The 17,569-nt window shown below is 33.8% G+C and overlaps 1 protein-coding gene across 1 annotated transcript in view; it reads right to left on the bottom strand.

The window, feature by feature from the left end:
* Nucleotides 1-6,428: 6,428 nt before the first annotated feature.
* Nucleotides 6,429-17,569, bottom strand: part of LOC100370256 (leucine--tRNA ligase, cytoplasmic-like) — a 43,715-nt gene continuing 32,574 nt past the window's right edge. The window contains exons 19-24 of the mRNA XM_085497868.1: nucleotides 14,507-14,614; nucleotides 14,155-14,265; nucleotides 11,311-11,415; nucleotides 9,631-9,726; nucleotides 8,737-8,869; nucleotides 6,429-7,875 (exon numbers count right to left, since the gene is read on the bottom strand). Of these exons, the coding sequence (XP_085353994.1) occupies nucleotides 7,670-7,875; nucleotides 8,737-8,869; nucleotides 9,631-9,726; nucleotides 11,311-11,415; nucleotides 14,155-14,265; nucleotides 14,507-14,614 (759 nt within the window). The 3' untranslated portion in view covers nucleotides 6,429-7,669. The remainder of the gene's footprint in view (nucleotides 7,876-8,736; nucleotides 8,870-9,630; nucleotides 9,727-11,310; nucleotides 11,416-14,154; nucleotides 14,266-14,506; nucleotides 14,615-17,569) is intronic.

The following is a 17,569-nucleotide window of genomic DNA, read 5'->3' on the forward strand; positions in this document are numbered from 1 at the left end:
TTGTTCATGTGCTAGTATCACCCACCAATTAGCATTAATCATGAAACGCTTCCCTGGCCTAGTCACGTGAAACAACAACACGCGCCCCTGTTTGTAATCTTAGCAACAGTAGCCTGGTGACACTGGTTACGGTGCAGAGATAACATTGAGCAAGTTTTAAGTCGTACTATTTTTAACTAATTCAACCCACACTGGCAGTAATCTAACTGTTGACTGAAAATCGAAACCATGCCAATTGGACAGGAGGGGAAGAAATCAGCTAATAACGAAACAATGTGCAGAGTCAATGCATGCGATTAGAAATTAATATTTGATTTCCGTATAATGAATATACCAAGGGAAGGGTACCATATTCATAGAAAATTACTTGATATTCGTGCGAGTGGTGTCCTTCCACCACAAAGCCCATGGTATGATACTCACCTAAGTCAGACGCGTTTATTGCAATGTATAAGATCCATATATTCTTGTCACCGTATGCTATAAGAAGTGCCAGCCTCGACCGATAAAGGAAACGTGTGTTGTTATATCACGAATTGCCGCATTACCTATACATGTGGCACACTAGCTCGATCGATATGTGATAATTAAATACATTTTAAATCACACTGCGGCCGGGAAAGGCGGAATTGCTTACCTTGATTGGTATACGTTGATTGATCTGCAAATCTAGCTGTGTATCTGCGAATCTAGTCCTTATGTGTTTGCTACCTCCCCGTGATGTCACTGTTATACTGTATTACCGATATAGGAATAGGGTAATCTGTCGGCTAAGTTAACAGTCACTTCCGTCTGAGCCGCTGAGAAGATGAGAAGACTCGTACTGCACTGGCAACTTACACGGAGGTAATCACGGATCAAAAGTTCCAACACAGTAAACTGACGTAGTCAAGGCAACCAACTGATAGTCATCAAAGCGCATATTTATTGATGTTGGTCGGCACGCATATTGTAGTATGCGGGAATAGATAGTGAAGATATGTATCTGTCAAACCTTGATACACGCATCTACGCGAACATATTTAAATACTAAAATGCAAATAACGGTCATATCATTTGAACTGTGTGCGTATAGATGTTCGTCTTTAGATGGGAACGTACGGGGCACTAAACCCTCCACTGAACTCGGAGTGACCGCTGTGTGCTGTTATACTGCGCCCTCTCTGTCGGACATGCACTGCATTCGACGGCTGATTTGAACTGAACCCAACACTGACACGGAAAAGTACAAATGTATGCTTTTAACAACTGCGCTTAGTTATGGTTTACCGATAGCACAATAAAGTGAACACATTTTGAAAAGTAACATATTTACGTCTGAAACATTAAAGAAATTTAAATTTGTTATATAGTTTGTCAAACTTCATCGTTATAATCTAAAAATTGGTTTCTTATAATTCGTTGTTTTGGGTTCTGTGCAATTCAGAATAAAATAAGCTTCATCACCAATTGTATTTTTGTATTACAAACATGACTTGTACGCTGATTACTAGAAGAACGCTGTATTGACTGTTGAATTAGCAACTAGTTAGAAATCCGTAGTTTTCTAATAGAACTTATAGTGCAACGTTACGTATTCTCAAACAATTAGTTGAGGTGCCTCTTCATTAATATATCCGTATCATAATTTATTTTCAACTTTCATTTGTTATTTTTTTTTAATCTACTTGTCAAATTCCAAGAGTTTGTTACTATTAAGTGTGGTTAACCGGTTTTTAAATGAATTTTATAAATGTATTCCGATTTCCTGCTACCTGTGTAAAGCTGTATCACCACAAAATGTAGCTTTAATTTATGACGTTGCAGTGTTGCTGTTAATGGCAGTTGATACACTTTTTTTTATTTGATAAATCATACAGAAATATATTAAATAAAATTGGGGAGAATTGCTATTGTTCCCGTATCTCACTAAATGGTCTGTTTACTACCTTTTTTGGTAATTTCACAAATGATGTATGCATACTCACGATCAGCAGATGATAGAGACTGTAGTATAAACTACGCCCTCATACAGTATCAGACGCATAACTTCGATCCACAAATCATATGCAAATGCACATGGTTGGAACTTTTGATTGACAATTTTTTTTTTTACAATTTTAAGAAGTTTGTTAATGATTGATTTTAAAACAAATGTATTATCAGATGTTTAACACATTTTTTTCTAAAACCTTTTTATTTATTATGTCATTTTTCTATAACAAGTGTTTAGCCATATATTATTCATTATTCCGTAAATAGTTTTCCCCAGACTCCGAGTCCAAGAAATTTGTATTCCACTGTAATTAGCTAGCCCGATTACCTTCTTACTTCTTGGGCCCTTCGGCTACTCTCATATTAGATTTACCAGAGATAAGCGAAGAACCACCTTAATAAGAGGAAATTAATCAGCCTAGAAATTATCTGTATTAGTGGTACATTATATTCTTTGGACCGTGAGGTTGGATACCCCCCCATTCACACAAACCTAATTATTAAGTAGAATCGTAGTTGAAGGAGTATGATGGGATCAATACTAATTTTAATCTTATCATTTAATTACACGGCAGCATTTTACCGCAGCCGAACACTATTTCTTTTTTGACAAACTACTGTAAAATACATTATTTTAGCATGAATTAAATTTCGCTGTAAAAAGTTTGTTGGTGTTTTTTATGGAATGTATTTTCACTGATTTTTGATGAGTTGAATGTTAAATATAGGAAAAAAGGTATATTCACCGGATTTTATTTTCACTGAATCACACCTTCAGCGAAAATAAATTTCAAGCGGAAATAAAGTATTTTACAGTAACAGGATACTATCTCGTGTGTGTTTATACGGTTCGAGCCGAACGAAAACTGAGTTTGGTTCGGTATGTTCGGAGCCGAAAGGAATAGCTCCCACAAACACTTTAGAATCAATATATTCTCAATATTCATGAATCTGTTTTGAATCTAGACGCCAACACGTCATATTGATGTCAGCCGCTGACCATCCCAAATGTTGGATATTCTGTTATGACGGAGGCTACATTCCTTGAGAAACACGAGGTATGCTCGGAGAAGGCAAGTAAGAATTCAGAAAACGATTTGTGGCAAATGCAATCAATGCTCTCATCGCAGTGAGAGAGGGCACAATACTCGTGCATTGCACATCGCCCCCGGTGGTGCTTATACTACGGTGGCATTTTTGAGAGAAATGCGACTGAAATAATTGTGCTGAGCCTACATTTACGTTGTTATATTTGGCCGTATTCCGGTATATACCAGTATTATGGGCAGGTCTAGGCGAATCTAGTTACAGCCGCCAGCTGATTTACCATTTAAAGCGCTCTCACGAAATTTATAAATATTGCGAATAATTGGAAATTCGTTTTTTTTTAATTATTCGATGCCGTTATAAGATATACGACACTTCGTTAAACCCTTTAGAGGACAAGAGTTCCTATTTTAGTTAGCCTGCAGCCATTAAAAGCAATCCGACCTTCCACAAGTAATTGAAAAATAGAAAATTTGATTAGACCTAACTTTTTAATAACTGTATATGTAATCTACTGTAATGGATGCTGCGTATTATAAACGTTGTTTGTCGTTGGCGGCGCCCGTCGTTTCGTGGCATGTTCATCTGCCGCGGGTAAGTTTCTCATATTAAAATCATTATAACTCTGAAGATAGTCATCTTTTTTAATTTTTTTGTTTTCAAATTTATAATCAACATACGTAACTTAATACTCACAGATACCAAATTGGGCTCTATTTACTTCCCCTTTAATTATTCGTTGGTTTTTAATTTCGCTATTTTCGTCGATAAGTAAAATCCGCTAAATCCACGTGGTCATGTAAAATAACGGTAGAACTCATTGTTTCTCTGCCAAGTTCATGAACTTGAAAACCCAGTGAAATTGCTCAATACATCAAAACACAGTCCCGTTGAGGGACTGTAATCAAAACAACGAAGTTTATGATATCAGTGAAAATGATGAATGGTTTTACAGTCGTATGTTTTACAACAGTACGGTCTTACCAACTTCAGCCAACATCACGTGATGAATCATTGAAAAAATGGGGGGGGGGGGGAACTCGGCCGCTCTCTAAATCCGCTCATCCGCTGCCCGCTCAACGAAAAATAAGTCATTCTTCAATAATTTTAAAATAGTATAATGGAAATAATGGAAATTGATGAACACGCAGTACATTCTGTTTTTTTGTTGGGATAGATATGTGTTGATAATGATACTCAAAATAAAAATGTTATTAACAATTCTAAAACCTTTTCATTAATATACACTATCAAACAAATTTAAAAAATGACATGGTCTTGTTCATATTGCATCTTTAATACTAGTCCAAATTTATTAGTCCTGGGCCCTGGCCATCTTCTGATTGCATCGTGGGTAAAGGTCTTGTGTCTTAGAATTCATCATCTACAGAGGTGGCAGCACAAAATTTTGAATTGGGGGGGGGGGGGGTAACTGCTCACCCCCCCCGTGTTGCCGCTACTTATCTATTTTTAGTTTGTCACATTTAAGGTGCGCTGTTTTAACAACTTTCCAAGTTTCCATATGTTTTTTCTTACTTTCGTCGAGAAGTCCTTTAGTTTGGAGATCCATAAACCTGGTCCCTCTGTTCATCCGTTTTTTAATAATTGGTCTTGTTCGTAATTTCGAGTTTATATTTGGGTGCGTCCACTTCTCGGACTTGATTTGATCACCAGTGATATCAATATTATCCTTGTTATGAATTATTTGGGTTTCAGTTTTTTCATCCCATAATTATGTGCTGGTGCTTTTTGTTTACATCTTATCTGCAATATTTTCTCTATACAATATATTGATGGGGTAGAGGCTATGTATAATCATATTTCAGTCATATCTCTTGCCTTATGCCCTCATGATAGCCCTGGTTGCATGCACATGTCTGCAACAGCACTTTATGCACATTAATGAGGTAACACACACCTATTATGTTGCCTATTTGTACCTAGAACTGCACTAGTTTAAATTTTGGTGTTTTATGATGAATCAATATTTATGTGCATTTGTCCAATATGATGTCTGATGTATATGATCGGTTCAAGAATGTAAGGAGATATGGTTCTGGAACTACATTCTTTAAAACAAAATGGTTGCCATGCACAACTGTGATGTGGTTCCAGAATGATGAATATGTGTGATTTTGATCAATTTTGGCTTTAAAATAGCTGCCATTCAGCCATCTTGAATTGGATCAGGAAAAAAAATGCATATGCATATTGCGCATATGTCAAATTTATGTATGAAATACGAGCTTGATCACATATCAATCCAATTTCTGTGCAAAAGCAGATTAAAACATATTCTTTGATATTACCTATGAGCATAGTAATTGTGTACACGCTTTCAACTAAATTGGGTGAAATATTAGAGAGAAATAGAAATGAATGAAAAAAAAAATGGCCACCAATCTTGAAAAAAATAAGACATGCACCTGTAACTCAATAGGCACGATTCTTATACAAAGTTTGAATGAAATTGTTCTGTGCACATCCAAAAAATGGTTCTGAACACATTTAGAGACTGATTTGAAGATTTTAGACAAAATGGCCATCAATTTGATAAAACTACGAGTACAACCCCGAGTATAGTAATTTAATAGAGTATGAACTTTTAACTAAATCAAGTGATATACAAGTGAGGAATCAGGATAGAAATTAAATCAAAAACAGAATCTGCCATTTTTGTCTGAATCACAGAAAAAATATTACGTGCACCTGTAAGTCGCCACACATTGTCTATATGTGAAGTTTGAATGAGATTGGTCAAAGCATGTCAAGAAATGGCTCCAAACAGATGCACAGATGAAACTAAAGTTGATAGCCCCTGTTTTCATACTTCATCCGAACAAGGACTGAAAGCCTCAAATGTTAAAATAGTGAAGTTAAATCATTTTAGAGTATGTTTATTGAGTTCAAATGAACTGCATATCACACACAGTGAGTGCAATATTAGTAAAGGTCAACCAGAAAACAAAAGAACGTGCATGAGCGTAGTTTTGACAATGCTACTTTAAAGCGAGAGGGTCGTCACCTGCACACATGCGGCAATTGAGCCCCAAGCGACGATAACAACACATGCTAAAAACGCAAAGGCTCATAAGTAGAGGCTTGTTTGTAAACAGTGACACGCTATGGCCATCTGACGCATGCGTGGGTGACGACTTCCCCGCTTTAATAACCACTTCAAGCATGTAAATGAAGCCAACAACCAACTTCACTCACACAGGAAAGGATTTTGACACTAAACCTCTCCAGCAGCGGTCAACTCTGCAAATAGTGTTTTGATTGACCGAGATGACATTGGTGGCAAAAGAATGGGAATGTGTAGGAGCACAATATGTGAAGCATCTTAGACTCAGTTGTAGAAAATGACAATGGTGTCACGTGAAAATGATAATTCATAAACTGTAGAATTTTCGTGCAGGAAATTTATTATGGGCATATATGCATTGATGACTGTTTACAATGATTCATAAAAAAAAGAAATGAAATGATTTTCAGACTCAGTTATGAAACTTTCTTGAAACTGTTTAATCATAAAGGTGTAAATCGGATAGTAGATATTGATTAAAATGATGTCATTTCATCAAAGAAATTAAAAGTATTATAATATTGTTGATTAGACAAAGTGTGAAGGTTGCTATCTTGAATTTTGTTATATGAATGGTTCAATGTCAATTACAGATCAGTACGTCAATGGCTACATGGGCTAATTTTAGATGATATCGTCTCGAAATACATAGATTTCAACCACTTTAATGGTCTGAAAACTGTATTTTTAACCGTTGAACTGAATATCAATTAAGAACAGCATTTTCATTTAAGACTCATTCGCATAAAACGAACTCATTGACACCACCAAACTGTGCAGTTAAATTTACTCTACGTCAATTTAAAATTTTTTAGATAGAGAGAAGGTCGATCATGGATAGAACAGTGCCTTTCTCAGATCACTCAGTTGCTCTCGTATAATTGTACGCAAATGTAAATTATTGACAACACAACAAATAATATAGAGCTCGCAATCTAGGATCCAGTATCTAATGGTGACAGCCTATGGCATGGTGTGAGCGGAACACACCACCATGGGTTGCCGAGAAGAATTACAAAAGTGATGAAAAGTATTTCCAAACAATAATATAATAGAAAATTACATACATTGTACACAATTCTGAATAAATAGGAGTTGTGCCTAATTCATATGCATAGCATTCTTGTTGACTGTATTCACAAGATTGTAAATATACTCAAAACTACATTTTTTTGCAAAGAACAAATTCATGAATTTTTGCAACTCAACCGATTATTTAAATTTTGGTTCCTAGAAATATCGTTCAGTTATCACAAAAATTGACAGAGATGAAAAATTAAACTGTTTACAGTTATTTTGTTTGTATTTTCATTTTGAGCGGAGTCTGATAATACTTATGTGTATGACACACCATTTTATTTGATGATTTAATTCAGATGAAGACGGAGGGGTTTGTTACTGAAATGTTTTTGAAAATACGTGTGTATACAGTGATCACTTGTGCATGAGATCGTGAACAATCTTCAGAAGATTTAAAAGCATCACTTCTTATTGCAAATTATTCAATTTCCAGTTGAATATAAACAAGTACAATTAATGAAGCAGCTAGCTGCACACGCAGTTTTATGATACAATATAACTCAGTGTAGATCCAAGTTCAATGGACTTTGCATTTTCATTGAGGGTCACTTTTTTATTTTCTACATCAATACTAAATGTGGAGGACGAGGATATCGCAACTTTTCCAAGATCTGGTTTTCCGAACTGTGGAACTTGACGGGTTCCAAGTTCCGGGTCAGAGTATCTGAGAATAGTAGCTTTCTTTGGATCTGTGAAAAAACAAAATTTATATGATTAATAAAGCAAAAGTGACAACATGTCTATTTCGAAATGTAATGACATTTGTTGATGAATTAAATAAGTGAGATTGAAATTCAGAGAAGGTAGTGAACTCCAGCAACTTTAAATTCTGTTTGCCAAAGTACATAGTCTATAAAGTATCTATATATTTAATTTAAACCAAGTTAGTTGAAAACTGACTGAATATCCAGAAATTTGTGAAAATGTGGGGTGTAGATGTAGGATCGAGTCTATGTTTGATGGCAGGAATTAACAAACACTTTCCAGGAATAAAGCTTATTGAAGACAATATATTTTTACAGCCTTCTTTATGTGCAAGACGTTTTCAGACTTTGATATTACTGCTGTCTCTCCCAATTTTTGTTTGTTTTGGATGCTAATTACATGCGTGTGAACAAGTCTCCCAAACCAAATACCACATATTTGAGTTAAATGGATTTTGCATTTTGGTTGAGGGTTTTATTTTCTACATTAATACTAAACACTTCCCAAACCAAATAGCACATATTTGTAAGGTAAGGAAGACTGCTATGTAGAAAGTGGCCTCAGGAAATTGTCCTGGCGCTTGGCAAACATACTAATGCTCAGATACTTTTATTAATGAATATGCAAACAAGGTAATTAATATGCACAGTTTTGTACCAAAAAACTAATCCGTACTTGCATTTGGCCTATGAAGTGGAATACAGGCTGGACAAACACAACCATGGCAACAACTGTAACAACACACAACATTTTTTTAGACATACATTGATGCCATAAATAGGATTTTTTGCTGCTGAGGTGATGTACTTCTGAGCATTATTAAATGATATTTAGGTAACATTTACCTTTGATCCCTCTGTCCAATTTGGCCATTCTTGCTATCACTTTGTCCACAGTATCCCCATCTCTGATAGGTATTGTCATAGAGAAGTGACCACTTGATGGTTGCGGATTGGTTAGATGAATATCAACTGACGGCTGAAATGTCAAACAGCAACATGAAAGAAATTAAAACGCAGAGAAGCAAATCAGATCAGTTGGAGAAAAACCAAGGTGATTTGACTTCACATACAATGTATAGAGAAGTTTCTATCAACTAGATGACATCACAAAATAAAGCATGACCTAGTGTCATCTTAACGGGGTCTTACCCACAGCTTTTGTATCAACACCAGGAGCAGTGTGTTCTCTAAGTCGATATGACACACAAAGATTTGCTGTGACATAACTAGCTTTATTAATTCACTGGCACATCATTGACACAACAGAATATCGTACAATGATTTCATGCTGGATCTTGAAAAACATCTCACGATAGTTATTCATTATGTGATTTGGTATTAAAAAGAAAATGTTAATGGTAAATGGAAATCAGTTATCACAGCAGTTTTGTGTTTGTGGCGTAAGTTTTCTTTACAGTCACATACAATTCTATCTTTTCTTAAACGCCGACCTCTCCACCATTCAATAAACTGGCAATCTGATTTTTGCTATTCCATTTTCACTCAGGATCCCTACAAAATCACTGACAAGGACAATTGAAATTGAAATGTTTTTTTAAAATATGATATTCAACTATTTACCAGTATCAACTAGTTAAGTTATATAAATCAAATTATTACTTTTAATTTTGTTTCTTTTTTTTTTATCTGCAAGGCATAGCAGGCCAATTAATGTTTTCAAGAATGAAAAAAAAAAATCATGTAAATACTTTTCAATGCCAGATATAGTGAAAATACCTGAGATGTGAACACAGAGAAAGGATTTCCTGGTGTACAGTCTTCCTTGATTTTACCATCTGCTTCATCTGAAAACTTGATGTCTATCGATTCCAACTGTAAGCAAAAATGTATAGTATCTATAATCACAGTTCAAGAACATGTATAACTATAAAATCTTGTGGGTGCAGAGAATTTTCCAGTTGAGGTTTTTTTTTATTATGGTTATTTTTAATTTATAAAGAATTCTATTCCAATTTCGATCAACTGAGATGTGTCTGAAGTGTGGAGGAAAAAAGTGATTTATAAGATGAGTTAGATTTTTTGTTCATTGTATTTTTCCCATTAATGCGAACACCACATTTCTATTGGAAGCAAATTCTCATGTGTAAATGACCATTCACTGCTACAAATTTATTGTTTTTATTGACTGTTAGTTTTAGTGATGAAGTGAAATCTCTTAACCTAGCTGTTATCCATTTGAAAAATAATCCCCAAATGCTCAAATAAAAGTTTATGCTTTCACAATATCACCCACACTGCAAAACCACCACTGGGTGGCGCTATACATCCTCAAACTAACAGCAGCAAATATCAAAAGCAGCACTAGTTGGCGCTATACATCTAAAAACTAATTGCAGCAAATATTCAAGAAATATTAAAAGCATGAAACAAAATTTACAAATAACAAGTCATTGGTAATGAAACAGTCCCATTGCAATTAATGGAAATCTTATTCAAGTTTAGTATAAAGTAATACTCGTACATGTTAAACCAAAAAGCAAGATAGCTGTAAGTCTGTCGCCTCTTCTCTGATTACAAATGGAATACATATGGACATTATTGCTACATGTGTAACATGTGCAATCAAATTGATATACAAATCACTGGTCAATGTACCCTGGTAAATTGTTTCTGAATAAATTTGTTCTGTATGGTCAGTAATTGAGTTTCAATAATATATAGACTAATCTGAAATCATCAAAAATCTAATATATGGCCACAAATTTTATATTTCTATTTCTCATATTTATATAATTTTTGTATTCAAAGTAAAGTGCTTTGTCACCAGTATCTTAGTATATACCAGGTTATTTGTTATAGCGTTATCCAATGACACTCTTACTAACAATGTATTCATGGTGGGAAATTAAGAAATTTTACAATTTAATGCGAACAGAGGACAAGTACAAGTCAAACATGACAATGTACCAACTGACTAACCTACCAGTACAATGTATTTTATATTTTTTATATACAATGTCAGTTGAAGTTTACTCACATCCATAGTCTTAATATGCATCACAGGAGTAAATCTTGCCACTCATGAATTTATTTGCAACCTGACTCACTCATGTTATCCTATTAAACTGTATATACATTTTTTCTTATATTTATTAATTTTCTTAGTTATTTTGATTTTTTGACAATGAATATTTAATACAACATTTGAAAGATATTCCTACAAATAAACACAGGCATGTATTATAATGTACAATACAAAAATATGATAAATAATACAAACAAAGTACATTTCAACTTTGAGATGAAGTAGTATGGCCAATAAACATGATGGTCACTTGTTGTTAAATATGACTCCATACAGATGGACAGACAGATGCACGGAGACTGAATTACAAGTCCCTGTTTTTGAACTTCATTTAAAAGGGGGACTAATAAAATAAAATTACTATGACTTACTTCTAGTGTGTACATAAGATACTGTAAGTTGTCTAAGAGAACTTGTCTTTCATCAAACTCCGACGTCAAATCCATGGCGTGGGGTCCTTTGTCAAGTACATTTTGCTGGCAAAGACAATATTTTTGTTAAACAGACAGCAGTTCTGAACAAATAAGCAGATTGACTGCAATAGTATTGACAAAGTGACAATATTATCTATTTTGTATGAAATCAGAAAGGCAGTCATGATATGATTCAAAACAAACAAACTCAGATTCCCTTAAGTGTATGGTTTTCTCACGGAATATATCCGTTTATGTTTTTGCTTAAGGTAAAGTTCTACTCGTAATTTTTGAGAAAGTTGGTCATAAATTGCATGAAATGTTCAATGGTTTATTATGTAAAATCACAGAGCTTTTGTGTGTTACAGTGACGCATTATGAGAAACTATTATTTTTCAAAAATTGCCAATTTGATGGTAGCCATGACGATGCAGCTCAACATTACGATCTACAATATGTAATAGACTGTCAAATGTGTTTATAATTTTAGGATGAAGATTGGGATTAATTTTTGACAATGAACATGACCATTGTTTATTCTGAATCTTAATTTGTACAGGAAACAATCGTGTATGTTTGTTTCATTAAAAATAGGCCAATGGCCTGTTGCTCAACGGCTATTGTACAAAAGATTAGTGCTGTATATGACAAATACCTCAAAAGGCAGTGAGTGAGACAATAAAACATAATGCTAAAAGTGGAATTTTTTACAAAAATAACAAATATTCAATAAAATTAGAATCAAAGAGAGCTTAAAAAGAACTCCAGCATGTTGAGAAAATAACATAACATGATATTTGCAATTATCTGAATTCGTAATACATGTATATACCAAGTTTTGTTGAAATATGTTGAATGGTTCTTGAAATAGCTTGAATTTCACTAGCTGATATGCAAATCTAAATTCCCACCAAAAACTAGATATATCTGGAAACTGCCCCAACACATTTATGCACCAAGTTTTATTAAAACATATTAAATGGTTCTTAAGGTATCACCAAAATAGCCTATATATTGGTATGTAAATTAGCCAATTTGCATAATTTCCCACCAAAATCAATCATGTCTATACACATTTAAATGAAATATCGCCAAACAACCACACAAAGTTGTCAATGGAATAATAAACACGTGTATGCCTAACACTAAAGCATTGGAAATAGTGGTTAGTTGAAATTCCATTTTTAACCCAAAATGACAAAAATATTTGCCAAAATTAGAGAATTAAAGATATGGCCATGGGATGAACAAATCTAGTAGATGTCAACACAAGGTACATACACACCAAGTATCAAAGCACGCAGGCTAACCGTTTTGAAGAAGAAATCGAAAATAGAATTTTTGACCCAAAATGACCATTTTAAAATATTCGCCAAAATTAGGAAATTGAAAATTACCTTACTAAATTAACAAAACTGATAGAGGACAACCCAAGGCACATACACTATCAATATCAGCACTGTAGACCACTTAGTGTCATAGTAGCATAGAAGAAATTTTAGAGTTTTGGGGGGCTAATATGCAAAATTTTTGGCAAATCGACTTCTCATGAACAAAATACCATCTACATTCATCAAGGCATCCACAACACACCAAAAATCGAGTCAAACGGTTCGGTGGTTTTTGAGAAGAAGTCGTGCACAGACAGGTAGACAGATAGACAGACGACAGACAGAAACCCATCCCATAGGCTCGGCGGACCTATGGTCCATTGAGGAAATAATAATATACAAAACATACATGCTAAAGAATGCAAAACAAATAATTTAATTCACATGGCCAGATCACAACAAATCAATTTTCAAGAGAATTTTCTTGAAGTATTGACGGAAGTAATAATAGGAAATAGGTAGTTTACTATAAATAGTTTCATTAATTTTCAACACTATCAAATTTCGCCTGATAATAGTTTGTTTCTAATGACAATAAAGCTGATTATAGTAATGTACTGTCTACAATGATTACTGTGATGCAACCACAAATTTAATATCTCAAAAAAACATGAACAGCTGATTTACAGACACACATCTGCTCATAGTGTCTATGGCAGCAATTGCTGTTACATAAACTCTTATAGTTTCCTCGAAAACTGCTCTAACAAATCAAATCAATTCTTAATTCAATTGAAATAAATTTCTGGAACTTATTGGAAAATTCAACATATTTATATTAAGAGTAGCATGTATAAAAACTAAAAGAAAAAACGTTTTATTTGCTATTTTTTGTTAATAGGGGTAGAACAAGTGTTCTATTGTTATAAATATTGTTAATTTTTTAGCTCACAAGAATGTAAAGAAAATTTATTATGTTTTGTCTGAAGGATTTATTTATGTATATTTAAACGTCATGCCATTTTTACTAAAAAAAAGTCACATTTTGCTGAATTTTTCAAATTTGGGATAGTGGAAAATCGCTGTCATTTATTTACATGTTTAGAAAGAATCTTGGGCTAATCTGCACTGGCTCGGAAGGTTGTAAATGATTAGCTAGTTTGAATTTGCATAACAATACTGACAATGAACGTGCATTCAACGCCACAAGTTTTTTTGTTTTTTTAGCCAATCAGAATTCATCTTCCGAGCCAGTGCAGATCAGCCGAGAATCTTATCTGTAAAGTCAGCAAAAATCATCAAAAACAAATACAACAAAATTTTAAATACAATTTCAACTACAAATGGTTCAAATCTAATTGGTATTTCTTTACAGTTACAGTTGTGTATAATAATTATAATGAAAACAATTTTGATAGGTTTGTGTTGTTATAAACAGATTTATTGTCATACAAACAATTGAAATCTTTACCTTAACAGTTTGTACAAATGGCATTAATTTCTTCATGTACTTTTTTAGTTCATCTTTCGTTTTCAGTTCTGTGAGAATTTCCTTATTGTCTGGGAACGTCTTACCGTGTTTCTGAAATAAAGAAAATTATAAGAAAAACAGCATTTGAATTTGACCTACACTGTCAAAACAATAAAATATAGAATGCAATTCATATAAAATAAAGTTACATCTCATTTTAATATCAGTCATGTGTCCTAAAAGATTGCCCCTGATTGGCCAACATTGATGCTTCCATCACTCGGGTGCTTCATTTTGATATCAGTCATGTGACCTAAATGACTGCCCCTAATTGGCTAACATGAATACTTACATCATACTGTTGTCTCAAACAGACAAGTGTTGCATGCTGCCATGGTGGGTATGTCTTGGCTACGTACAGAATACCATGTGACGGTTTGGTGGGAGGGATGACAGCTTTCTAGATTTGAAAAAAAAAAAAAAAAACATAGCGAAATTTGAAGGTGTATTAAAAGGTTTAATTTGGTGCCAGTGTGTGAATCGCAGGTGGGAAAATTCAAACCAAAATAAAGTTTAGCAAATACAGGGCAAAAGTATACTCTGAATAATGGTTTTAACATTTTCACCACCAGACTTTCTTGCCCAAATTTTTTCTGCACTTTATTTTTATATTCTTCATTAATTCTGAAACCCTAATTTTGAAGCCAACATACAATATTTTAGTCAATTTTCAGTTTTTACTCAAAAAATTTAGCTATTTTTGTCCCAACCTTTTGAAGGAAAGTTCAGACTATAAGCGTACTATTTTTTTTAATTTGTGATGAAAAGAGGGAACTGGTGGTGACACGGTTAATATCAGTTTGTGCTAAAATGAATAAAAAAAAAAGAGGTATTCAGTACAGTAATAATAAAATAGATCAGATTTACACAGGTGATAATCTTGCATAGTGAAGTCGTTACTTGCCTTAGAGCAATCAATAAGATCTAGCTATGAATTCTCCGTCATTACTTGTATTGACTGATGCAAGGTATATAAAGTATGGCTTACAGCGGGTGCAAGAAATTTACACACACCTAACTCCCTCACCCAGTAAGCAATTACCGAGGGACTTTGCAACATCCCCAGGCACTTTCCTAGACATTCCAGCAACCGTTGTAGTGGCAATGAAGTTACATACACGCCTATGTGACAGTTAATCAAAAGAACAGACCACGGTTTCAGATGGGTTCAACTATTACAACGTGTAAGTGTCCAGTCAAACGTTTATTAATCAATCACATTTTATTCATTGTTGATATCTGACACTTTATTATTTCATGCATACATATGCTCGTTTATTTAACAAATTCTATATTTAACGTTTCGCGGAAATAATAATTAAACCACATTGATACAAATATACAAATACAAATGAGTTTATCCGAATTACTTTTGTGAGAACAGTTTAGTTTTTAATGCAATTTCCGATTTTGAACAATAATTGCTATTATGTCAAAGCGTGTAGAGAAAGACACTCAGATGGAGATTAATCTCTACTTGCGAACGATCGCCAAGGAAATTCTGTTGTCTGCTGTTGTCGACTAAAGTCTACTCAAGAGATTGTTGAGTTTATAAAATTTCGTCTCAAATCTGAAGGCTATTTGAAACAGGTACAAATGTATAAGGTGACAGCGTGGAGGTGAATCTAAGTACAAGATTCCAGGGAAAGATTGAGTGGGCGATGAATGTTCTGGCAATGCGACCAGCCATTATGCGAGAAATGTAGAACGTGACACTCACAACACTAATATTATTAATATAAACCCATCTCAACAAACTAGCAATCAAACAAATCATTTTTTTCATTAATATGCATTCCCAGTTTTATGTTTGTATTTGATTTCTTCCAAGTTACACAGCAATGATTTGTGTACCTACAAAGCAATGGAATAGTCCAACTACCCTTCGTAGCCACACATCAAAGGCATATAATATTACCAAGGTTTTGATTAACTGTCTTGTAAGCGGCCATGTAACTTTATTGTGTCTAGGAAAGTGTCTGTGGATGTTGCAAAGCCCCATGACAATTGCCTACCAGGTGCGGGAGTTAGGTGTTTGAAAACATCTTGTGTTCACTGTAACATGGTAAAATCTTGGTCCCCCAATGAATATTACATGCACTGAATTAATCTTAAGGTCCATAACAGGAATACCACGAAATTCTTCAAGCAATTTCGTAATGTATTTTTTTTGGGGGGGGGGGTTAATGTTCAAAAAAAAGAAAAAGATGTTGATCTAAAATTCATGCTGATCGTGCAACAACAATTTTTCAACCTTCATATTCATCAATATTACAAATAAAAATGTAAAACATACTAGAATTGAACTCGGTGCAGAGTTTATGATGAGATTAAAATAAAATTTAAAACTACAACAAGCAGCCTCTCGGCTGAGATAGCTCCGCTGTTAGCAATGCACATTTCAATTAAAGAACAGAAGATATCATTAGAAAATGAACAATACATATAGTATCAATGCAATGGGACTTGCTGTTTTCAACAAGAATGCAAAAATATCATTTTTCACCATAAATGATTGTGGTTTTTAACAAGAAGAAAATATCACTTTTTACCAAAAATGACAAAAATATTCACCAAAATTAGATAATTAAAGATATCATTACAAAATGAACAAATCTGAGAGAGGTCCACATGTAGTACCTATATATGTAATAATATCAAAGCAATTGGACTTGCGGTTTTTAACAAGAAGTTGAAAATATCACTTTTTACCAAAAATGACAAAAATATTCACCAAAATTAGAGAATTAAAGATATCATTACAAAATGAACAAATCTGAGAGAGGTCCACATGTAGTACCTAAATATGTAATATCAAAGCAATTGGACTTGCGGTTTTTAACAAGAAGTTGAAAATATCACTTTTTACCAAAAATGACAAAAATATTCACCAAAATTAGAGAATTAAAGATATCATTACAAAATGAACAAATCTGAGAGAGGTCCACATGTAGTACCTAAATATGTAATATCAAAGCAATTGGACTTGCGGTTTTTAACAAGAAGTTGAAAATATCACTTTTTACCAAAAATAACAAAAATATTCACCCAAATTAGAGAATTGAAGATATCATTACAAAATGAACAAATCTGAGAGAGGTCCACATGTAGTACCTAAATATGTAATATCAAAGCAATTGGACTTGCGGTTTTTAACAAGAAGTCGAAAATATCACTTTTTACCAAAATGACAAAAATATTCATCAAAATTAGAGAATTGAAGATATGATCATGAAATGAACAAATCTGAGAGAGGTCTACCCAAGGTACATATACACCAAGTATCAAAGCATTCAGGCTTGTAGTTTTCAAGAAGAAGTCGAAAAAGTAAAACATTGACACGGACGCCGCCGGA

This window comes from Saccoglossus kowalevskii, chromosome 4 (assembly GCF_978046115.1).
Source record: "Saccoglossus kowalevskii chromosome 4, keSacKowa6.1, whole genome shotgun sequence".
Classification (NCBI taxonomy): domain Eukaryota; kingdom Metazoa; phylum Hemichordata; class Enteropneusta; family Harrimaniidae; genus Saccoglossus; species Saccoglossus kowalevskii.